The following is a 24,989-nucleotide window of genomic DNA, read 5'->3' on the forward strand; positions in this document are numbered from 1 at the left end:
ATAGAAATATGAAGAAACCATCTGCATGGTTAGATGGTTCTCTGCATGATGAAATGGTTCTTCAGTCTGGTGGATAAAGTTTTATACAGCACCAAAAAGGGTTCTGCTACTGCTGCAAGTTTGGCATAACTACAACAGAACCCTTTGTGTTCTATATAGAACCCCTTTTTCAACATATACAATACATTCTCCATCAATCTGAAGAGCAATTTAAGCATTTAAGCACAAAAGTGGTTCTTCAAGTGTTCGTGGTCTTACATAGAACCACTGTCTTTACTACAGAACCATCTTCTCTAAGAGTGTATTTATGACGTGTTTGAGTTCAGACATTGCAGCCACTGGTTTCTCTAAAGAAATCAGAGTCTATATGTTTCTCTAGAATGAAGCAGCTGACATGAAAACCTCAATGACTTTATTTATATATAAAAAATCAGGGATCGAATTATTCAGGAATTTTGAAGAAGTGGTGGAATTGCCCTTTAAGGACTTGTGGTGCAACCAAATTTAGGAAAAGGAGAGTCAGCTAGAGTAATGGAGGACTCAGTAAAGACCTGACAGATATTTTAAGTGCAAACATACATATAAATGGTGCCACCCAGTCCCGCACTGAGACGCTCTGGGATTTCCAGGAGAGGTTCTTCATTCCACAGCGGAACGAGCAGATTCTTCATTTGTGCCGTACGGTTACCGTTTAACTCTGCGGTTCTCTGTGAAATCCAGTCAGCCGGTTTGGTTGTTCCAGTGATGCCCTGCTGAGGAACCGGCCTGCATCTGGAGCGAGTAGCAACACACACTCACGTATGTACACGTACACACACACACACACACACACACACACACACACACACACAGGCACGCAGCTGGGTTCTTCCATTAGAACAGACTGGGGTTCCTGCAAACTGTAATGCACCGCAAATGTCCGTGGTGGAGACTGAGAGGTGCTAGGACGCTTTTCCCAGCTCGATCTTCTTCTGTATGGCTCTCGCTGAGTGGTATATTAAAGAATCGATGAGTCCAGCAACTGCAAGAGGAAAAAGAGAGAGAGAAACTCAGTGAACTGCTGATATGAAGGTGTGTGCCCAGGATGGGCTGCAAAAGTGACCACAGGCGTATCTGAGACCAGCTTTGGTTTCAGAAGAACGTCTCACTGGAGAATGCTAACCTGGACAATAACTGAGGAACCAACAGAGCAGAGGCTTCCTCATGTTATTACGCTTCTAAACTGTGGAAGTCTCAGTTAGGGAGTCACGTTCTTCATTTATTTTTAGGGATTTTTTTCCAGTTTACTCCCCGATGCTGTCAAATCCAATTCCACCCTGTAGTTCGGACCCCCAGCTCTGAGACGGTGAAGGCAGCACAGGCTTCCTCTGCGTTCTGTGAAGCTCCGCCGCACCTTTTCACTAAGACGGACAGCCGAACTCAATCTGGGGAGACGCTAACCGCCAGATCTGTTACGAGTGATTGGGGGGACGGGAGTGGGGGGGCTGCCCTGCCCACCCAGACGGTCTTCTTGTGAGACCAGTGAGAAAATCGACGTGCCCCTGATGACCGTAGCATCACCAGGGATCGCACTCTCAATGAAACTCATTTCCTGACGACAGTTACCTGCTGATATTAATGCCCTTCTGGCCAAATTTCACATTCTGATCGTTTTAAACTTGGTGTCGATTTTCTAAATGAAAAGTTTTGAATTTTTTTAAATGAAAACCCATTAAACCCATTTCACAAATAATGACTAATGCTTGTGGTCACAGGGAACGTTATGGTCAACAAACAGGTAGAGATGAACTCACCTGTGAAAACTCCGCCTACAATAGCGCAGACTCCTGTCAGAAAGTGAGTGAATGACCTGAGAGAACAAACACATCGGTCAGTTAGAGGTCTGTCCATCACACAGCTGCATAAACCCTTCACTTACACCCCCCCGTGCGTTATACTTCCCTCTCAGTGACAGAGAAGCACAGATTATTTTAAATAACAATCGTTTTCAGTGAAGAAAAATGGCTAAATAAACATGGTGCACCACTGCAACAGGTTCAGAACTGTGCCACCCGCTGGTCACATTTAGAATTGCCATTCATTTTACCACAGATGGAGAGATGTAGATGTACTGTACAGTAATTTAGCTCCTCCCACTCAGCTACAATAGTCTAGCCCCGTCCATTCAACCTACAGTAGTTTAGCCCCGCCCACTCAGCTACAGTAGTCTAGCTCCTCCCATTCAGCCTACAGTAGTCTGGCCCCACCCATTCAGCCTACAGTAGTCTAGCCCCGTCCATTCAGCCTACACTAGTCTAGCCCCGTCCATTCAGCCTACAGTAGTTTAGGTCCACCCACTCAGCTACAGTAGTCTAGCCCCACCCTTTTCAGCCTACAGTAGTCTAGCCCCACCCTTTTCAGCCTACACTAGTCTAGCCCCGTCCATTCAGCCTACACTAGTCTAGCCCCGTCCATTCAGCCCACAGTAGTCTAGCCCCATCGATTCAGCCTACAGTAGTCTAGCCCCACCCTTTTCAGTCTACAGTAGTCTAGCCCCGTCCCTTCAGCCTACAGTAGTCTAGCCCCACCCTTTTCAGTCTACAGTAGTCTAGCCCCGTCCCTTCAGCCTACAGTAGTCTAGCCCCACCCTTTTCAGCCTACAGTAGTCTAGCCCCACCCATGCAGCCTACAATAGTCTAGCCCCAGCCTTTTCAGCCTACAATTGTCTAGCCCCACCCATTCAGGCTACAGTAGTCTAGCTCCACCCATTCAGCCTACAGTAGTCTAGCTCCTCCCATTCAGCCTACAGTAGTCTGGCCCCACCCATTCAGCCTACAGTAGTTTGGCCCCACCCATTCAGCCTACAGCAGTCTAGCCCCACCCATTCAGCCTACAGCAGTCTAGCTCCACCCATTCAGCCTACAGCAGTCTAGCTCCACCCATTCAGCCTACAGTAGTCTAGCCCCACCCAATCAGCCTACAGTAGTCTAGCTCCACCCTTTTCAGCCTACAGTAGTCTAGCCCCACCCATTCAGCCTACAGTAGTCTAGCCCCACCCATTCCTGAATCACTGACAGTGTCTAAAACAGCTGAATATCTGGGTGACGGGGCAGGTCATGCTGTACAGCCTACAGTGCACATCGACTCCAGTTCAGTTTCCCTACGCTTGGGATACAAACAGCAGGGAGCTATCTGACCGCTTTCCTTGCCATGTCCTGCAACAACACAATAAACTCCAAAACACATCCTCCTGCAGGCGAGTGCAGTGAAAGCGTACCGCTGCTTCTCCGTGAATTTGACCATCATGGGCGAAAGCTCATACAGCACAAAGACGCCGGGCAGACCCTGATCCCCAATCAGCCCGTTGGCCACTTTCTCATGTCTGGTCACCGAGAACTGGTTTGTTTTCACCACCTGAGGAAAAAAAACTCAACATGTAACCATTTTACAGCTTAAACCATCAGAATAATCATTTATTTAGGATGCCTCAAAAAAGTGGGACTCCACCGATTATCCATAATTCAGATTCAGAGGGGTTTGGCGTGAAATGGTTCAGACGTCTTTACAGTGGTGGTGATGGGAACCAGGCGTCGCCATGACTACAACACAGATATAGACACTTTATTTACCATCCAGAACCTCCAGAGAACCTACACGAGTCTTCTGAGTTTATATGGAATGGTGATGATGGGAAAATAGTGGTAAATCTGGAATAATCCATTTTCTTTGGGGACTATTTTGCCGCACAGCGCCCCGCATGTCTCCCTCCACCATGAATGGAGTTGAAGTTCTCTGAACTATCTTAAAACAGCGTCTCAGTCATCAGGCAGTGAATTCAGAACCAGTTCATGTAGGAACTTTCTGTGAGGAGCTTTTAGAGGGGGACGTCTGGTTCCTATCACCACCACTGTGAGCAGTTCTGACTCAGGAAGTTTATCTAGAATGTACTGTTTCTAAACCGTTAAAAAATTGAGCACCTTTAAAAAAAATGGGTGGAGTACCCCTTTGAACTTTGGACTGAAAAAGAAATGAAAATGGAATTTTACCACTTTAAAACACTCATGTAAAAGAATATTAATTAACAATAATAAATCAATAAATAAATAAAGTAACAGAACTAGGATCACATTAAAATAAATAAAATAACTGGGAAAAAATGAAATGAAGCAAAAAGAAGAAAGGAGAAGTTACACTGAACTAAATCAGTGACAGGCCGTCTGAAGGCGGCTGGAGATGAACAGCGTTAGAGACTCTTACCTCCCCGTCTCCTTTAACGTAAATCGTTGGTACAATTTTCACGAAGTACTGGTACATCATGGATGCTGGAAGCCAAAGAAGCAGAAAGAACCAGATCAGGCTTCTGCAGTTTGGGCTCTAACACTGCATTCATGGCTGCTGTGGGCGCAGGGCTGGGCGATATGGCAAAGCGTGACATCGCGATACTTCGGGAAGCTTTTATGACACAAGACACGTCACGATATTCGTTTTTTCTGACATCTGATAAGCTGGAACTCAACTAGCATTCAGCACTTCACACACTGCGCTGCACCAAATCCAGTTAAACAGGAACAATTATTCCCTCTTTTTACTCAAACATGCGGTCGGGAAGTGTTTTTTAAAATACCGACGAAATCCAAGACAAGATTTGAAACGCATTCTGTGATGTAATTCATCTCTAATCTTCCAGATGTTCTTAATGTGATCTTAGTATGCTTAATAACGTATAATAATCTGTAGCCTCAATATAGTAATTTTTGGTCTCAATACATTAACAATGCCTCACTATAGTAATTTGTGGTCTCAATATAGTAATTTAATGCCTCAATATAGTAATTTTTGGTCTCAATACATTAACAATGCCTCACTATAGTAATTTGTGGTCTCAATATAGTAATTTAATGTCTCAATATAGTAATTTAATGCCTCAATATTGTAACTGTATCCTGTCTTCCGCCCGATGACTGCTGGGATAGGCTCCAGCACCCCCCTGACCCTGACAGAGAAGCGGCTTGGAAAATGGATGGATGGATGGATGGTCTCAATACATTAACAATGCCTCACTATAGTAATCTGTGGCCTCAATATAGTAATTTAATGTCTCAATATAGTAATTTAATGCCTCATTACAGTAAATTTTTGGCCTCAATATATTAATTTGTGGCCATGCTTTACTAAAAAAACAATAATCACCATGTCACCTTAGGGGTTCCGTGGGAACGACCATTCAAATGGGATTTTTCCTGCTTGGAATCCTGAAACTTAATACTCCTCCACTCAGTCAGGAGGACAGCCTGCCGGCAGGGGGCGCCGCAGGGTTTGAGCGCTTCTCTCCGCCCCGGATGTTTCCTCTATGTAATGGCGAGTTGCTAAAGCGCAGATTCTGGGCTGAAACTCTGATCGATACTCCTCTCGATACTCTGATCGATACTCCGGGGCTTTTCCGCGAGGAGCTCGAGCGCTGACCAACGAAGGTGCGTGCAGCTCCGGCTCCCGGTCCGGGCCTCAGGCGGGCCTCGGAGCCGGACCGGGGGCTCGGCGAAGGCCAGCTGTGGGATTAGCCGACATGCTAACGGCGCTAGCCGGGATAATCGCGCTTTAAACCGCATTTAAAGGGTTTTAAACCAGACGGGGTCCATTCGGACTCCCGCTTCACCAGAACCGGCGCGGCGGGTCCGAAAGAGGCTGGATTTCCTTGCGTGTTCGAACTTTCCGTTCCACCTTAACTGGTGCAGCAGTTCTGTATGGGCATTTAAGGTGGAGCGGGAAGGTCGAACGATAGGACAGGAGGCTCATTAGAACGGAAGGCCATTAGATGTGTATTAACGCTTTTATTAGTATTTTAAAATTATTGCTTACACAATTCTAAGGTGAGAGAATATTAAAGGGGGAGTTCACCGAGTTTCAAAAATACTGCAGAATTAACTGGTTCAGATATAAACAGAGCGGTTCAGGGCGGTTTGGTGCGAAACGCGCTGTTCTAGATAAATTTACCGAGTCAGAACTGTTCACAGTGGTGGTGATGGGAACCAGACGTCCCCCTCTAAAAGCTCCTCACAGAAAGTTCCTACATGAGATGGTTCTGAATTCACTGCCTGATGACTGAGACGCTGTTTTATGAGAGTTTAGAGAACTTCAACTCCATTCATGGTGGAGGGAGACATGCGGGGCGCTGTGCGGCAAAATAGTCCCCAAAGAAAACTGATTATTCCAGATTTTCCACTATTTTCCATCATCAACATTCCATATAAACTCAGAAGACTCGTGTAGGTTCTCTGGTGGTTCTGGATGGTAAATAAAATGTCTATATCTGTGTTGTAGTCATGGCGACGCCTGGTTCCCATCACCACCACTGTAAAGACGTCTGAACCATTTCACACCAAACCCGCTCTGAATCTCTCTGATTACATCTACACACACTGAGTTATGCATAAAAATCAGTGTAATTCCGATTTGACTAAATGCACATCGACTTGCATTACAGAGAGGTTTATAAACACAATGCAGACAGTAGCCCAGCATCAGCTGAACGCAGAGTACTCTATATATATATATATATATATATATATATATATATATATATATATATATATACACACACACACACATATACACATACATAAAATCAGTCAAATCTAGTCATCAGTCTGATGCCAATCGTCACTATCCGGTCTTGGGCTCAATCCCAAATGGTCATGCAGTATTTGGGTCCAGGCACCTGTGCCCAATGTAGGAGCACAGGGTGATCAGCTGGGCTCAGAGATCACATTTATTATTTGTCAAATATTCAAATTTATATTGGCTTATTTAAAAAAAAAAAAAACCTGTTATAAACTATACCACACTGGGCTGCCGGACATGCACGCGCAAACCGAGCTGTGGTATGTAGAAGCACTTAGCCAAGCAGCTAAACTTGCAGCTTACTCCATTCATCTTATATGTAATTATTCATTAATAATTAACTGATAGTGGTGCAAAGCATGTGCATTTGGAGCGCTGGCATGTCAGAATCTGCCTCACAGGAGAAAGTAAACATGCATTTGTTCACTGTTCATGTTCCAGTTCAAAGTCAGTTATCCGGGTATTTTGATGTTATGTTGACAACCAGGGGCCAGAGTAAACCGTCGGGATACACACAGACGTCTGGATGGCGTTCCGTGCTAATGTTAAATTCTAGAAAGACTCTAGAATTTTCTCATCCTAGTAGTCTTTACTCTTTCCAGATGCCGGTAGCCGTAGGACCATACGGGCAGGCTCAGCCGAGCTGCTTTGACCGAGTCAAGATGGGTTTCATGATGGGCTTTGCGGTTGGAATGGCTGCGGGAGCGATGTTTGGAACGTTCTCCTGTCTAAGGTATCAAGGATCATTTTCTAGATTTCTTGCATTTAAATGAAATTGCTAAAAGTAAAATATAAGTGTCTGAGGACGTCCAGCTGTGGACCAGCGTTTCAGTGGTCAGGCTGGCACATTGGCTCACTGTGTCACCCTTTGTTTGTATACAGAATTGGGATGAGAGGTCGAGAGCTAATGGGAGGAGTGGGGAAGACCATGATGCAAAGCGGAGGCACGTTCGGCACCTTCATGGCCATTGGGATGGGCATTCGCTGCTGAGACCACCACAGACTGCACTGATCACTTTTCGGGACTCCAGATTTTCATCCATGTCACTATGCCACCTTTACACAGAGTGTGAGTGGGTGTGTCAATAAAAACTGAAATTAAACCGTCTAAAAGAACCTGTTGTGAAACCCGGGATGTGGTCCAGATCAGAGCTGCGGTGACATGATCTGCTGTGATCCCTCCAGATCCCTCCTGTTCTTTCTTAAAGCTGGTTTTTATCAGATGGCTTGGAATAAATGTGAGGTAAAACATATAAATTCTGGAAAAAGCTCCAGTGTGAAAATGCCCTTATATGCAGACGGTCAGTGCGGCTGCCGGCTTTCGTTCCAGCCCAGCAGGATCACACCTCATATAACTAATCAGTCGTTTAAAGAACGAGACCACCCGATTGAACAGCTGGATGTAGGTGTTCTCCTGTTTGACTAGACTGAAAACATGAAGCCACACTGACCCTTCACAGATAAGATTGGTGACCCCTGGATCACGTGATGCTGCTTTCAGAAGAAGTCACTGTGGGTTGCTTTAAGTGGGCATATTTACTAGCCAGAGTCCAGACTAATCAAGAAGCATTAATGTTAATAATGTATACAGAGTGTAATTTAGACAACCAATCAGCAGACTTGACTGGACTAAGGATGCTTATTGGCTCACTGATAAGACCATCTACTCAAGAACCTAAATTTGGTACTGAATAATAAGTAGTAACGATGCAATTCAGTTGGTGAATGTAATTCACTTTGATGCCCAGCCTTAACTATGAGGCTAATATTAACCAAAATGTAGCTGCGTATTTAAACGAAGGATTTCTTTTTAAATAAAACGTCGATGTAGGCTGCGTAGACTAGGCAACTGGTAGTAATTTGAAAAGGTGTGACAGATTTTCCTCCCGTGCCCCTTTAAAACAAGCTCCGACAGCGTGGCGGAGAGGTGGAGCTGCGCTGGGCCGAAGACGAAAGCGCTTTACAGCTCATACGGACGGAGACGAGCAGACGGTCTTAAAGCACAGAGCTCAGACGGCTCAATATTAGAGAGAAACGATGTCTCACAGAATAATTCAGACAAAAAAACAGTGATAGTAATAAATAAACAATGTCCTTATCAGTAGGTGATGGGAATCTCGGCGACGCTCTCTGCAGCATAAATGAAACTGGAGATGGAAACACAAAACCTTTTTAATCGATAAACCTTTATTGCTTAAAGCTGCTTGGTGTTTTTTTTTTTTTTTTGCTTGCAATTTACGCATAAAAGTCAATGGAAAACGAGTCTGTTGGCTTCCATTACTTGTTAGCTACGTTAGCCTTGTACGCTTAGTACACAAGGGGGCGCTAAAGGAGATCAGAGAGGATCTACAGATGTTCCAACAGCCTCAGCAGCTGAACATGGGCAGTAGAGGAGAGTGAGCTGCTTTAGCTCTTCTGCCGGAGTAAAGGCCGTAATGGATCATAATTTTATGATCACATGGTAATGTGATGAAAATGGCTTGAAAAGGCTTGGCTGTTACAGCGCCCTCTGCTGTATCACTCGGAATGCAGCTTGCTTGTGCTGCGTCATGAAACGACATGCTTTTGAATGCAACCATGAGCGAAACCCCGTCTGCGTTTGTGTCCTTGCATGAGATACGTTTCGAGACTAAAGCTGAAACTGCACCAAAGGAGCCTCGGATGACCGGTGTTCACAGTAAAACTGCTCAAATGTGATTTTTCCATGAATCATTCCTTTAATTCCTTTAGCTGAAACGAACAGAAGGACACCTGGCTGTGGAAGCCACTGCTTACAGAACACGACCCTCGATCAGAAGCTGTTTAACGATTAACAGAGGTGACCTACCTTGAGGCGCTGCTACGTTGGTGCCGTCTAGAGGATTCACGATTCCAGGATAGTCTTTCCCAAACGAGAGATGTTTAATCTGATGGGTCATGTTGATCTGTAAAAAAGAAATTGGACACATTCAGGCAAAGCCGAGACAAGCTGACCCGGCCACGTATACAAATAAAACTGAAATAACCAACTTACATTGTCGAGTCCAAAGCTCTGCAGATCGTGAACTGAGGGGGGAACAAATCGGATGGTCAGTTTATCTGATTGTGCACGTTAATCTGACTAATTAGTTTGGAAAAAGGAGAAACAATAGTGTATTAAGAAGGTATGAACTATGCAAAGTTGATTATTTGAAAGCAGAACCATGTCAAAGCATAATTAGACTAATCAAATCAGGAATTATGTAGAGATACATGGATACCATACTGATTTAGTAACAAGGTCGATTCAAACTTGTGTATTTATTAAATGGGAATATATGGGAATTAAAGGATTAGAAGATTGACTTACTTTCCACAGCATGCACTGCAGAAAGAAGAGAAAAGAGTCACCAAATGGCTTTAGTTTTGCTCTTAGAGAAACAAAGAAAATGTCCAAAAAGGACATCCCTGCGTCCACACAGTTACGGCAGCGATGTAAAGGGGGCGCTACGTTACCGAACTGGCCAATTTAAGAAACAGGAATTTTTTGGATCGGCTGTTAAAGGGGCTCATCATCTCTTTTTTCTGTAGTAGACATTAACACCCTCAAAACCAGATTTCTTTACTTTTCAGCACACGTTTCAAGTCATGTGTGTTCTCTGTTAGTAAAGATGTACCTTGTTACTCAAGAAAGGTCAAAACATCCCAAAAATATATGCTCCGAATTCCCCACAGTATTTAAAGACTGTACACTCTGCATTAAGATGAACTGCCAGCGTGTGAAGAGCCTGACCGATACATCGGTTGACCAATAATACGACCCAGTCTTACTGGTGTCTTCAAAATATTGGCTGCACTCTTTAAAACGATGGTTCTTCAAGGATTCTTCAGTACAGACAGTTGTTCTAAACTCACCAGACAAAAAAAATTATTCACCTGTGACTGAATGGTAACCAACAGTGTGTAACAAATAACATGAGCATGAATAACAGCTGTGATTCAATTGGGCCTGGACTGGACGAGTTTTTGGACGTAGACAACGTCAATGTTCAGCCACTCTCTCAATAAAGACCCGTGCGGTTCGGCCAGATTTCGTGAAGAATTTTGTGGGCAGGTCCAGATGTTTTTTGGAAAGCCCTGTGAACGCGAGAGTCGTCATTTCGGATTACAGGGAGAAGAATGTTACGTTTCTCTTAAGATGACGACCAAAAGGCAAAACCTGGTTGTCCAGCAGCTCAGTGTCAGCACTGTGGTTCCAATTGACCGTCACCTCAACCAAACGAATCATTTCCACATAATTAAAACACCACGGAACATCACAGAGCATCCAGAACATCCAGCTTCAACCACACCTACACACAGTCCTCACTGAGGCCTCTTTAGGTCTACAATGAACACGACGCCGAGCATCATTCACGTACAGGCAGAAACCAGATTAATCAGACCAGATAACACATTTCCAGTCATGAACAGTCCAGTGTTTGCGTCTCTTCGTCCACCAAAACTGTCAACTCTGCGATAAGCCGCTCTGCTCCATATGTTCATAGTATGTGGTTCCCTGCAGAGTTCTTTCAGAAATTGGTTGTGAAGAACCTGCGTTGACTTCTACACGGGACTGTCCTGGGCTGGAGGTTAGGGAACCAGCCTTGCATCCGGACCTAAAGTGCCCTTGAGCTGCGGATAGGGCTGCCCACTGCTGCGGGCAAGCGTGCTCACTGCCCCCTAGTGTGTGTTCACCAGTGTACATGGGGGTGTTTCACTGCATGGATGGATTAAATGCAGAGGTCTAATTCCACAATTGGCCAGTTGTTCTGATTAACAGAAGCCGGTGGGCCCTGCCCGTCAGCTTCGTCTTTCAGACACAGTTCTGATGAGAATTTCCTGTAGGCTGGGATTTCTGGCATTGCTGGTTGACCCGTATGACACTGTGGCCTTTGGTACCCAAATACAATCATTAACATCTGCTTTGCTACCAATTTTCTACACAGAGAACAAGACATTCACTGCACTGTACCACCTCTTCTCAATCTATGAATCCCGCCATCCACCCCACAGGTATTTATAGCCTGATCATCCTCATGCAGCGCCATCAACAGGAGCCTGAAATTGCCACCACCTTAAACACGCAAAGTGGCTCATTTTTTGTCCGGCAAGCTTACACCACTCAAGAGGATCCTTTGCATGATTAAATGGTTCCCTGCATGGTGAAATGGATCTTCAGATTGATGTGTTGTATATGGTTCTGTTTAGAACCTTTTAGAAAGGGTTCTGCTGCTGTTACAGTCTTAAAAAAGACGGTGCTTTGGTAAAGAAAGTGGTTCTATATAGAACCATGAACACTCAAAAGATTTAAATCAGCATGGCTCAGCACTATCAGTGTGAAATTCACCATTGATTATATACTAATTAGAGCATTAATTGTTCAGGTGGCCTTAAGATCAGTGAGTCAGCCCAGATCCTCAAGTGCCTACAGCAGCAGCAGAGAGAGGAAAGTGTGGAAATGATGGAAGTGTCATGCATGTACGTCATTCACTCATCCATAAAGGGAGGAACAGATGAAGGAGGCACTAAATAAACCATCTTACAACTTACCGTTTACTATTTACACTGATCCCACTAAACAAAGGTTTACAGGCGAAGGAACCTAAGTGTCCTCTGGTCTGGAGCTCAACATCTAATAAACAGCTGTGATCAATAAACCAGCTGTTCTCATTAGTGTAGGAGTCACTACAGTCCTCGGGATATGATATGAGACTGGAGCCGGGATACCGCTCTAATACGAGTTTAAAGATGTGTAATATGTAGTATTGATGTTTGTTGTCATTTCATTTTATTGACTATGGAATGAGACATTATATGAAGCTCTAAAACAGACGATTCAACATTATTATCTGCACGCAAAGCCTGTGTGAAGTTTGCACACTAAACACTTGATACGTGTTAGAAAATAACTGCTTAAAACACGTGAAAAAGACTGAATTATACAGGACTGATCTGTGAAATTACACATTACAGTGGCAAACTAGAGCCACACATAGCACGACCCCTCCCCTAATGCTATAAAAACTAGAGCCAGACCAAAAGATATTCTCAGTTTTACTCAATATTTCAAGCATTCTGCACATAAGAAATTCTAAAATGATCAATATAATGTAATTGCGAAATAGCAAGTAATTTTCTATGAATCTATGACATTTTGGAATAATCAGTAGTTTTGTTCTTTGTTTATCAATCATCTAAAATGTACTTTTCCAGATTTCTCAGTTTCCTACCACTTATCTGGAAGAATCATTTCATACATTTACAGCCAAATGGGAGTAATTTAATATAAACAAACAAAAATATAAATCAAACTGAATATAAAATATACTATATGAGGGTTTAGAAATCTGAGAGATGTTTTAAGGGGGCAGTCATGGGTTGGAGGTTAGGGATCCAGCCTTATGACCGGAAGGTTGCCGGTTTGATCCCCAGAGCTGACAGCACATGACTGAGGTGTCCTTGAGCAAGACACCTAACCCCCAACTGCTCCCCAGGCGCTGCGGTTTGGGCCGCCCACCGCTCTGGGCAAGTGTGCTCACTGCCCCCTAGTGTGTATGTGGTGTTTCACTGCACGGATGGGTTAAATGCGGAGGTGAAATTTCCCCGTTGTGGGACTAATAAGGGTCACTTAATCTTAATCTTAAAGGCTCTAAATTGGCCTTTACTTGTTTATAATCAGTGTTACTGCTACAGACCAGAGGACTGAATCTATACTGAACTCCCAGTGAAACTGGAAACTGTTTCAGCACTTACCGTGAACGTGAGACTGCTGAAAGCTCTTTCCAGGGGCAAAGTGGAAGTTACCTGCCACCTGAGGACAGATGAGGAGAAAACGGTTAAGGACATAAAGGCCAGTTCACAGTCCAGGCGACAAGCGTCGTTCGACAGAAGAAAGCCGTGGAGGACAGATGTGTCAGCACTGCAGGCTTTTGTAGTCCTGCACCCGCGAGAGAACGTCAGAACAGAGCATCATCTGCAGTTTCTATGGAAACTCGTACGACGGCGCAGCTACCGAAACACGCAGAATCACGCAGGGTTACCAGATTCAGTTTTCCCAAAAATTCCAGTTAGTCTGAAAGTGCAGTGCGGGGGGAAATCCCGCTGTCACGGGTGAGTTTTCTGCTTGCATAACTTTAAGTAATCGCAGCTGCGGAAAAAGGTATGGAAGTGAAAACAAATCGGTTTATGACTGTATATTGATCCTAGTTCTGAATATCTGGCAACTTGTTTCTGTTTCCGACGCCAGCAGAGCAGCAAGACAGTAAACCCAGCTGCACCCGGAGACCGAACTTTGAGTTTCTATCCCATCAGAGCGTGTGAGAACCTCTGCACCCTTTCGGAGTTTTTGATGTGCGCGGAACCCTCGGCGAATCTCGTTTACTTCATTTCTTGTCGAGCGATGCTGGACGTCTGGACTATGAATTGGCCTCAACCCAGACTGGAGAACGTCTTGTTTCTGAGAGCATGTTCGTTACCTTATTGACCTCGAGGAAGCCGTACACCCGACAGCCCTCGTTCTTCTGCTCCTGCATCTTCTGGCTGAAACCTTCCCTCTTGCACTGTTCGATGGTGTCGGGCGTTTTAAAAGCCCAGCCGCGCCGCCGGTACGCCTCTCGCACGTCATCGCAGGTGTTACAGCATCTACAGATCAGAGAAGCAGTCAAACCTCATCTGTGAGGACCATCTGATTCGGTCATAGTAAGGTTTTAATTAGAGATCAATTAACATCTTCATAAACCTGCTGTTTCTGAGGTACACGGTGCAAATCACTGGACTAGTAATGTTAGCTGACACAGGCTAGAGGTGGGTGATATGGCAGAAATATAATATCACGATATGTCAGGACAGTGTTTGATTTGATTTTTTTTATTGCAATACTACATACATCAGTTTTTTCCCTGATGTCTGTTAAGTTGTAATGGACCAAAAAAAAAAACTTTTAAAAAGTGTTACCAAAACTGTACAGTACAAGCAACTTTCCTTTGAAGGAGAATTCCAAGGAATTCAAGGGAAAATTTCTACATTATTAAATGGTAAAGTCATTCAGAGCGGTTTGGTGTGAAACGCTCTGTTCTAGATGAACTGACCGAGTCAGAACTGCTCACAATGGTGGTGATAGGAACCAGACTTCCCCCTCTAAAATTTCCTCACAGAAAGTTCCTACATGAGATGGTTCTGAATTCACTGCCTGATGACTGAGACGCTGTTTTATGAGAGTTTAGAGAACTTCAACTCCATTCATGGTGGAGGGAGACATGCAGGGCGCTGTGCGGCAAAATAGTCCCCAAAGAAAACTGATTATTCCAGATTTTCCACTATTTTCCATCATCAACATTCCATATAAACTCAGAAGACTCGTGTAGGTTCTCTGGTGGTTCTGGAAGGTAAATAAAATGTCTATATCCATGTTGTAGTCATGGCGACGCCTGGTTCCCATCACCACCACTGTAAAGTGAACTAAATAGATATGATTTCAGAGTTAAGATGTTTGTTCTACGACCTCAAATTATACAGCTTTATTTAAATCAAACAGTTTATCAAAGTAAATTTAATGTGTCATTTAATTTTATCATGTTCTAACCAATGATTGTTAAGTATGTAACAGCTTCTGTTCTCGCTGTAACATGTTATCTGGACCTTTACAAGCAAGAACGTTACTGAGCTGGAGCACAAATTTTAATTGAATGTCCCTGATATAGACGGGGCAGCGGGCTGCGTCCATACAGCTGTCATGAATTTACGGGTCGATAGTTCTATATAAAAACAATCCAATATATATAAATATATAATAAAATCAAAAAGCACCTCGAATGCAGCGTTTCTAAACGTGCACAGAAAAGAGTGGGAGGAAATGTTCTAAGGAAAATCGGGACTAGACCACCGGGACTAGATCAGAGCTGACCTCAGGGGACCACACCGCTGTGTCGGAGTATTGGGCAACAATTTTTCTTGAACTTCTTGTCTGATTCCGCCTGTAAGCGAGCTCTGAAGCATAGAGGAAACCCGGCACAACCAGTCCGGTCTGTTTGGAGACTTTCATTACACGCCTACGTCTGCTTTCAAACTGGTTTCAAACCAGCAAAATTACAGGATTTCCTGAAAATGTTCATTTTGAAGATCAGCAAAATAAACAACTGCCTCAATCTTCAATTTGGGAACATTACCTCAGAAATCTAGCGTCTTCTTTATTCTGTGAAGTCGGAACATTGTATGCTAAAAGAGCTGAACTGCTCCTTGAACTCCTCGCCCCATCCCGAGCGTACAAATAAACCGTGTAGGTTTAGACCGAGACCGAGAGCTCGGTCTGATTTAAATCCATAAGTAAATCCAGTGAACAGTGAACACGTCACCTTAGGAATAGTTTGTGTTTAATCCCCTTCCACTCCAAAGACAGCAGATATAAGGATGAGGAAACAAACAGGCATCCGAGAACAGAAGGAAATCTGGTGGAAACACTGTCACGTTTTCATCAACACGTTCCCACCACACGCGTCTAAATGTTGACGCCTGGAAACTGAATAATTAGCAGACCGTTATCACACTTCCGTGTTTGTTAATGTGGAATGCAGTTGTGCTGGAAGCAATGCCCGGAATCACTGCAGTGTTCCTAAATGCACGAATAATTCAGCTAAAACAGCCTCAGCAATGAGTGTGTTTACATGCGCTCAATAATCCGATCATAATTGGATTTCTGCAGTTGTCTGATTATTCAAATGGTCATGTAAACACCGTACTCAGATGTAGAAATCTGATTAAGAATCTGATAAAGAGGCTGGATTTTAGCTCAGTAATCAGATTTCTCAGTGCTGTAAACTCTTTCTCGGATTTCTTTCAGATTCCTCAGTCTGCGCATGGACAGACGGTGGCACCGGACACAAACGAGCCAAACATGTAATAAAATATTTAACTATTCTTCGTCTACTAGATGATGCGTGTTCATTTTCAGGTAAAGCGGCGCAATGTTTAAAAAAAGAAAAAAAAACGGCGTAAAGTCGGAGTTCACGTTACTTTTACGTCACGTCTTCTTCTGTGAGTTTATTGGCTGGTTGTAAAGCAGAAATCTGATTACCGTCTGACTCATGTAGACCCGGAGTTTCCCCATTATCTGATTACTGTCTGACACATGTAGACCTGGAGTTTCCCCATTATCTGATTACTTACTGTCTGACTCATGTAGACCCGGAGTTTCCCCATGATCTGATTACTGTCTGACTCATGTAGACCCAGAGTTTCCCCATGATCTGATTACTGTCTGACTCCTGTAGACCTGGAATTTCCCCATGATCTGATTACTGTCTGACTCCTGTAGACCTGGAATTTCCCCATTATCTGATTACTGTCTGACACATATAGACCCAAAATCTCCCCATTATCTGATTACTGTCTGACTCATGTAGACCTGGAGTTTCCCCATTATCTGATTACTTACTGTCTGACACATGTAGACCTGGAGTTTCCCCATTATCTGATTACTGTCTGACACATGTAGACCCGGAGTTTCCCCATTATCTGATTACTGTCTGACTCCTGTAGACCTGGAGTTTCCCCATGATCTGATTACTGTCTGACTCATGTAGACCCAGAGTTTCCCCATGATCTGATTACTGTCTGACTCCTGTAGACCTGGAATTTCCCCATTATCTGATTACTGTCTGATTCATGTAGACCCGGAATTTCCCCGTTATCTGATTACTCAAGTGCATGTAAATCCATTGATCAGATTACTGACTAAATCTGATTTTCTGCAGTTATCAGATTATTAAGTGCATGTAAACACTCAGTGTTTCCACTCAATCAAGTTTAAAAATGTCCAGCAGGACTGATTTACTCACGCCTGTGATTTCAAAATGCCCACTGGTTACAGCGAATGCTGTACTTTGACTTCACACGCTGTCTCTCAAGTTAGATGACCACCAATTCAAAAAACACTAGTTAGCTGGAACCTCTGTCTCTGACTCTCTTCATAAAACCGACCTGAAGATCCTCAAAGCTGCTGCTGCTGCTACTTACACTGCACTGCTTAGGAAACGACGTCACTGCTATAGAACCTCAGGAGAACCTTGATTACTTTCCAGGCACCACTGTGTGATGGGCAGCGTACAGACAGCTCTGAATTCGGACTGGCAGCTGTTCTGTCAGGTGCTGTGCTGCCTGGTGAAAAAGTACCTTTAGGTACGACTTCCTGTATACAGACTTTAGCCCAGGCTTTAAGGCTGCGTTCACATTTCCAAGCTGAAGCGGCACAAATCCGATTTTCCTGCCCTAATGTGACTCAGATCTGATGTTTTCAGGGCTGTGTGGACACAAATCTGATCTGTTCAAATCCGACCTGAGTCACTTTCATGTGTGGTCCTAGATCGGATGTGTATCCGATTCGTGGCCATGTGACCTTAATGTGACACTCAGATCGGAATTCATGTGCTTTTTCTCTATCATTCAGCGTTACCATGGCAACAGAGCCGAACAGACGTTAAAGCCTGTAAACGGTGGAAAAGCAGCTCATCTCACCTTTTTCTCCTTCGTCTGGCTCTAATAATGAAGCTGAGAGCTGATCAGAGTTAATGATCTTCTCAGCGAAGCTCGTTCTGCTCGTTAGTTTCTGCTGATGATGCAGTGATTAGGAGGAGCTCATGAGGGTCGTTTCAGGCCGGTTCATCACATTAATGATATGTTTGAGTCTCTTACCTAAACGAGTGTGAACCATCGAGTCAGAGAGACTTGAGCAAAAATCGGATTCGAGAAACGAGGCTTGTAATGTGAGCACAGCCTTAGTCGTGGGCTGGAGGTCAGGGAACTGGCCCTGTGACCGGAAGGCTGCCGGTTCGATCCCCAGCGCCGACAGTCCATGACTGAGGTGTCCTTGAGCAAGACACCTAACCCCCAATTGCTCCCTGGGCGCCGTGGATAGGGCTGCTCACCGCTCCGGGCAAGTGTGCTCACTGCCCCCTAGTGTGTGTGTTCACTAGTTTGTGTATGTGGTGTTTCACTGCACATGTGGGTTAAATGTGGAGGTGAAATTTCCCCGTTTGTGGGACTAAAAAGGGTGACTTAATCTTTAATCTTAATCTTTAGTCACACAAAAGTGTAAATGGTAAAGCTCAACCTGTGTGGATTAAAAAGCTCTTGTACTGATTGGCCACAAGGGGGCGCCTGCCCATATAAAAGGTCACCAAGCCACCACCTGGGGGACATTCAAGGCTCTCTCCCTTCTGACATGACCTGGAAGAACACCTGTGTAAGCCAGCCCGGCACTCTTCACTCCACTCGTCGTGCCACTTGTAAATTCCGTGATGGTTTTGTTAGATTCTGTAAAATTCCCTGCGAACGTTTGGGACATCGGGGACGAGCGTTGCTTCTTTCCGCAACCTTTTCTCCTGTTTTAAAGCAGGGGGTTAGTTGTTTGTATTTTTGTTTTTTTTAGTAATCATCAGTAGTTTTGTTTGTTATTCTGGCAAGCGCTTGTCCCTGAAGCCGTCACCACTATTCAGTTTAGCCTCTTGCAAACCTGAAAACGTCTAAGAAAGTTTAAATAAAGCCGAGAACCAAGAAAGTCGGGTCTGGGGAGAGTTCACTCTCGTTTACGGTTACGGCCGGAGCCTAGACCGGATCTTAACAGACGTAGAGAGACTCACTTTAACTCCTCGGTCTCCGCTCCGTAGCAGCTCTCACAGCGGTCTGGATCCAGCTTGCTGGGGTCAAATATCTCTCCCTCCTCTTGTCCCAAATCTGTACAGAAAACAAAAACACATGAGAAAGAAATGTAAACATGTCTACCTTGAAAAACATAAAACAAAGATTCTTTTTTTTTTTTCTTATCAGACACATTCAGGAGGAGGAACCAGCTCTAAAACGTGTTGAGTCACGCTGTTTTAATCTGTGTTATCAAGAAGGAGCGTGATGATGTCTCAATCTCAAAAAGAGGTACTAAACTGGACCTTCCAGGGCACAAACACTGTCACTGGGTGGGACGTTATTACCATTAGTAAGGAAACAAACAGTACTATATTCTATTTAAGTATTTAGTTTATTAGTCCCACAAACAGGGACATTCCACCTCCGCATTTAATCCATCAGTGCAGTGAAACACCACATACACACTAGTGAACACACACACACACACACACTAGTGAACACACACACACACACTAGTGAACACACACACACACACTAGTGAACACACACACACACACACACACTAGGGGGCAGTGAGCACACTTGCCCGGAGCGGTGGGCAGCCCTATCCACAGCACCCAGAGAGCAGTTGGGTGTTAGGTGTCTTGCTCAAGGACACCTCAGTAACATAGTGTCAGCTCAGGGGATCGAACCGGCGACCTTCCAGTCACAGGGCTGGTTATTTTATTACGTTAAGCTGAAAAGCCACTTTACTGTTTTCATTTTCTTCTTCTTATATTCAAATTTCCAGCACAAACTGCAGCATCGCAGAGCCCAAACCCAAACAGGCTGCTTGCGTTCTTTAACCGATTCAACCCATAATGTTCTCACAGCGTTAACTCAAACCTGTTCATCTCTATAGGAGTGAACTGGGGGGGGGGGGGTCTGGCAACCTATTAGCAACAACCTGGGATACCACAGCAGCAGCTGAGTAACACCTTAGCAACTATCTTGGATAGCTTAGCATTGGTCTAGTAACACCTTAGACACTACATGGGAGAGCATAGCAACAGTCTAGCGACACCTTAGCAACCACCTGGAATAGCACAGCAACAGCCTAGCAACACCTTAGCAACCACCTGGAATTGCACAGCAACAACCTAGCAACACCTTAGCAACCACCTGGAATAGCATAACAATGGCCTAACAACACCTTACCAACCACCTGGGATAGCATAATGACAGCCTAGCAACACTTTAGCATAGCAATGGCCAGACAACACCTTAGCAACCACCTAGGATACCATAACAATGACTTGGCAACACCTTAACAACCACCCGAGACACCACAGCAACACCTTAGCAGCCACCTAGGATACCACAGCAATAGCCTGGCAACCTTAGCAGCCACCTGGGATACCACAGCAACTACACAGAACGCAGCATAAGCTTTAAACACATTTACATCGTTCATTACTGCGGAAGGTTTGTTCACATCGTTTGAACCTGTGATGCCGTGGGTCAGTCTAATCAAACAGGTGACACTAACCGTGTTTCTCCGGCTCAGTGCTGACCGGTTTGCTGTCTTTGTCCAGCCTCTGCTTTAACAGGTTGTGCTCGACGTCCAGCTGCTGCTCTCCAGCCACGTCCATGGCATCAATGCTCAGATCTGAGGAATGGAGAATAAGAGACACTCAGACTCCTGCATCTGTCAGCTGTCACGTTCACACTCGACAATTTTGATCACAATAAAAAATTACGATATTTTCTGAATATATATACGGTATTTAAGCAGTAGAACCCGAGAGGGGGTGTGTTATCGTGAAATACCATCTGGTGGCCGAAGTTCATCACAGCCGTGATGTTATTGGTGATAACTCACTCCTCAGGTGTACTACTGCTTTAATAGAGCAGTTAAATAAATACAGTAAGAAACGAATAAACTGGGAAAACATGGTTTTAATCACTATAATCCACTTCTGCTAACAGATCCCCCAAAATCTCACACACTGCACCTTTAATACAGACTTGATACGACGGCGAAGCACCTCAGGCTCAGACTGCCGGCACAGAACTCGTTCGGCACGTTCACCCCCAGACACGAGGAAACGTTTACTTACAGGCGCACGGCATGTGAGGAAACACTACATCGATGTTGATCTGGAGCTTGTCTCCTCTCGAAGTGTCCACAAACAGTTCGGGATGGACCTGTAACCACAAACAAGCCCCAGAGTGGAGTGTTTAGGTCACATTTACTACCACAGCACAGGACTGAACATGACTAAACACACAGTCGGTCCACCGAGAGAACCGATATCTTCCCAATCCATCTGATGATATTTAAGCTGGTCTTCATAAAGTTATTGAGCCCCGTTCTGTTCAGAAAGCACATTTACAGAGAGAAAACTGACCGTTTACAGATGTTAAGCTCTTTCCAAACAATCTCAATTCGCCAGTAAATAGGATACACTGCAGTTAAAGGGGAATGCAACCAAAATTTTCAAAATATAAGCTCATTTAAACAGTCAAGATGTAAACAGAGTGGTTTGGTGTGAAATGCTCCATTCTAGATAAACTCACCGTGTCAGAACTGTTCACAGTGGTGGTGATGGGAACCAGACCTCCCCCTCTAAAAGCTCCTCACAGAAAGTTCCTACATGAGATGGTTCTGAATTCACTGCCTGATGACTGAGACGCTGTTTTATGAGAGTTTAGAGAACTTCAACTCCATTCATGGTGGAGGGAGACATGCAGGGAGCTGTGCAGCAAAATAGTCCCCAAAGAAAACGGATTATTTCAGATTTTCCTCTATTTTCCACCATCAACATTCCATATAAACTCAGAAGAGTTTCTCTGGTGGTTCTGGATGGTAAATAAAATGTCTCTATCTGTGTTGTAGTCATGGCGACGCCTGGTTCCCATCACCACCACTGTGATTACCTCACACATTCAATAAAGCAAATATTTGGGTGGAGCTGCCCTGTAAAAGTAACAACCTCACTTTTCACAGCCGCTGGTGGGCGATATGGCAAAATGTAATATTGTGATACTACAGGACGTTTTTTTTTCTTTCGATACACGATATGTCACAATATTTAAGTTATAAGAGACACATTTTTAAAATATTATCAAAGCTATGAATCCAACTAATTAAACATTTCATATCTATGCAGCACTAAATCTAATTACGCTCTCTTTTCAACCAAACACTGAGCTACAATGTGATTGTTTTAAAGCACAGACGATATCGTGGCATACTGTGATAAACATCACATTTATGTCATATCACCCGGCGCTGACTCTGACTTTGGGTGTGCCTCGACCACTGAATTCTGCAGAAATTTAGAAAAATCAGTGGGTTTTCCCTTTTAACTGTCAGGTCCTGGACACCACGAGTCTCACGCAATAAGAAAAACAGTGACACTGATAATTTACGAGCATTATATGATGAACGTCTATCAAACATATCGCCAAATCTGAACAGCGATATCACGGTATACCGGTGCGGGCGGTGTATCGGCCGGCACTGCTGCACACTCACCTCCTTGGTCAGATAATACTGTAACTCGGAGAAGAACAGGATCAGCATAATGAGCCCGCTGATGATCGTCACTGCCAAAGGAGAGGAGAATCGATCAGAATCGAACACAAATTAGTCCGATTACAAGTTTAATGAACTCACAGAAAGTCCGGCGGCTCGCGCGGCGCTAACGCTAACTCGCTTAAGCCTTTCAGGGAATAAAGTTCGCCAAAACATCTAATCTGGTTTCTAGAAACGCCTCCTGACGGCACATCATCTGGACGGTCAGAGCGATTTCACCAGAACAAGTTCGCTGGTCGCTCATTCAAACGTTCCGGTCCACCTTAAATGGTGCAGCGGCTACGCTCTGGTGGCTGAGGCGCCGCAACGCCGCCGCTGCAGCACTTAAGGTGGACCGGCAGGTTGGAGCGCGAAGGGAACTTCAGGCTGGTTCGCAGCGGCGAACGGCGCGCGTTTCTCCGCGGTTTCGCCCAGCGGCGGTTCCGCGGTCCTCACCCGTGGCTCCGCCGCAGGTTTTGATCCTGAAGTCCTCCAGAGTTTTCGGATAAGCGTCAAACTGCTTGAGTTTATTTAACGCGTCCATCTTGCCTCTCTGTATTCCGGTGAACCTCCCGCTGACGTACCGGATCCAGAAGCGCTCCGTCAGCCAATCAGAACAGACCGCGTCGGAGACGGTAGATCTGTATACCACGGGATTTCCCGCAGCTGCGCGCGTCAGTTTACTGTAGATCTGCGATACAAACAGAGCTGGACGGAGAACAAACCAGGTACTGGAGGTAGAGTAGATACTCAAGGTACAATATCACTCCAGTAAAAGTAGATGTTCCTCCCTTTAGACCTCCACTTGACTAAAAGTACTAAAGTATTTGCCTTTAAATGTACTTAAATATAAAGTAAAAGTACTAAAGTATTTACCTTCAAGTGTACTTAAGTATCAAAACTAAAAGTACTAAAGTATTTAAGATTAAGCGACCCTTTTTAATCCCACAACGGGGAAATTTCACCTCTACATTTAACCCAACTGTGCAGTGAAACACCACATACACACTAGTGAACACACACACTAGGGGGCAGGGAGCACACTTGCCCAAAGCAGTGGACAGCCCTATCCGCAGCGCCCGGGGAGCAGTTGGGGGTTAGGTGTCTTGCTCAAGGACACCTCAGTCATGGACTGTCAGCACTGGGGATCGAACTGGCGACCTTCCGGTCACAGGGCTGGTTCCCTAACTTCCAGCCCATGACTGCCCCTTACCTTCAAATGTACTTAAGAATCAAAAGTAAAAGTACTTAAGTATCAAAACTAAAAGTACTAAAGTATTTCCCTTCAAATGTACTAAAATGTAAAGTAAAAGTACTAAAAGAGTAATTCTGGCTCTGATGTCCTGTTATCATTTTTATAACCAGACTGGCTTCATGAACTCATTTCAGGTGAAAGTCCTCCAGCGTCTCTCTTGGTAAACCAGTCTTTTAATAGAACGTCATTAATTAGTGACGCTGACGTCTATTAAAATGATCAGAAGCACAAAACACTGAAGGTAAACAGTTTCCATCAGGGAGAACCGAGTGGCTCTGAAATCACTTTTTACACACAAGCAAAGTTTCAGTTTCAGATTTATTTACAACTTAGTTCCAAGTTTAAGTTGAATAAAAACTGGCTTTAAACTCAGGATCACAGATGAGCTCCTTTACTATGTTGATCTGTAGGCGTCTGTTCATAAACATAAACCAGCCCAAACTCATTTACTATAAAATGAAATGGTGTTTGTAGAAATTCAGAAAAAAGCCGCGTCAGTCTCGACTGCATATGTGGACATATTTCTATATTGAGCTCTATTTACACAAAGTTAGGTTAGTTCATCATTTATGTTGAACAGACTCTCCCAAAGTTTTACGGTGCTGCGCTGACGTTGAACCGCGTGCTGCACTGGGTCGGTATGACCAACAGGTCAAAACCAGCTCTAAACAAAGTGACCGCTGAGCCCTGATTGGTGCTCTGGCTTTGCGCTTTCTTTCGTTTTGACATGTTACGTTTTTATACACACAGAAACCAAAAGGAACGACAGATTTCTCAAAATGTAGGAGGAAAAAGTCGGATATTAGACTCTGAAATGTAGTGGAGTGAAAGGAAAAAGTCCAGAATGGAGAAACTTCAGTACAGATACACCAAAAATACCAAAGTACAGAAACTAATTACATTTACTCAGTTACGCAGTTACTGTCCAGCACTGGGTATAAATGG

General features: G+C 44.3%; 2 protein-coding genes across 3 annotated transcripts; one reads left to right on the forward strand and one right to left on the reverse strand.

Moving 5' to 3' along the window:
- Positions 1–395: 395 nt before the first annotated feature.
- On the reverse strand, positions 396–23,357 carry ergic3 (ERGIC and golgi 3). 2 transcript variants are annotated; one of them, XM_017708435.2, is made up of 14 exons: positions 23,246–23,357; positions 22,751–22,821; positions 21,330–21,417; positions 20,759–20,878; positions 19,230–19,323; positions 14,073–14,238; positions 13,351–13,408; positions 9,926–9,940; positions 9,611–9,642; positions 9,425–9,521; positions 4,237–4,301; positions 3,257–3,393; positions 1,794–1,849; positions 396–1,021 (listed from the first exon to the last, which is right to left on the reverse strand). In XM_017708435.2, the coding sequence occupies exons 1-14, from the start codon at positions 23,331–23,333 to the stop codon at positions 942–944; spliced, it is 1,167 nt and encodes a 388-aa protein (XP_017563924.1). In that variant the 5' UTR covers positions 23,334–23,357; the 3' UTR covers positions 396–941. The 2 variants fall into 2 exon arrangements, with proteins under 2 accessions (XP_017563924.1, XP_017563925.1); XM_017708436.2 differs by lacking the exon at positions 9,926–9,940.
- On the forward strand, positions 5,296–7,713 carry romo1 (reactive oxygen species modulator 1). Its single transcript, XM_017708437.2, has 3 exons — positions 5,296–5,450; positions 7,200–7,330; positions 7,480–7,713. The coding sequence occupies exons 2-3, from the start codon at positions 7,200–7,202 to the stop codon at positions 7,586–7,588; spliced, it is 240 nt and encodes a 79-aa protein (XP_017563926.1). The 5' UTR covers positions 5,296–5,450; the 3' UTR covers positions 7,589–7,713.
- Positions 23,358–24,989: the final 1,632 nt, after the last annotated feature.

This window comes from Pygocentrus nattereri, chromosome 26, assembly GCF_015220715.1.
Source record: "Pygocentrus nattereri isolate fPygNat1 chromosome 26, fPygNat1.pri, whole genome shotgun sequence".
In the NCBI taxonomy this organism is placed as follows: domain Eukaryota; kingdom Metazoa; phylum Chordata; class Actinopteri; order Characiformes; family Serrasalmidae; genus Pygocentrus; species Pygocentrus nattereri.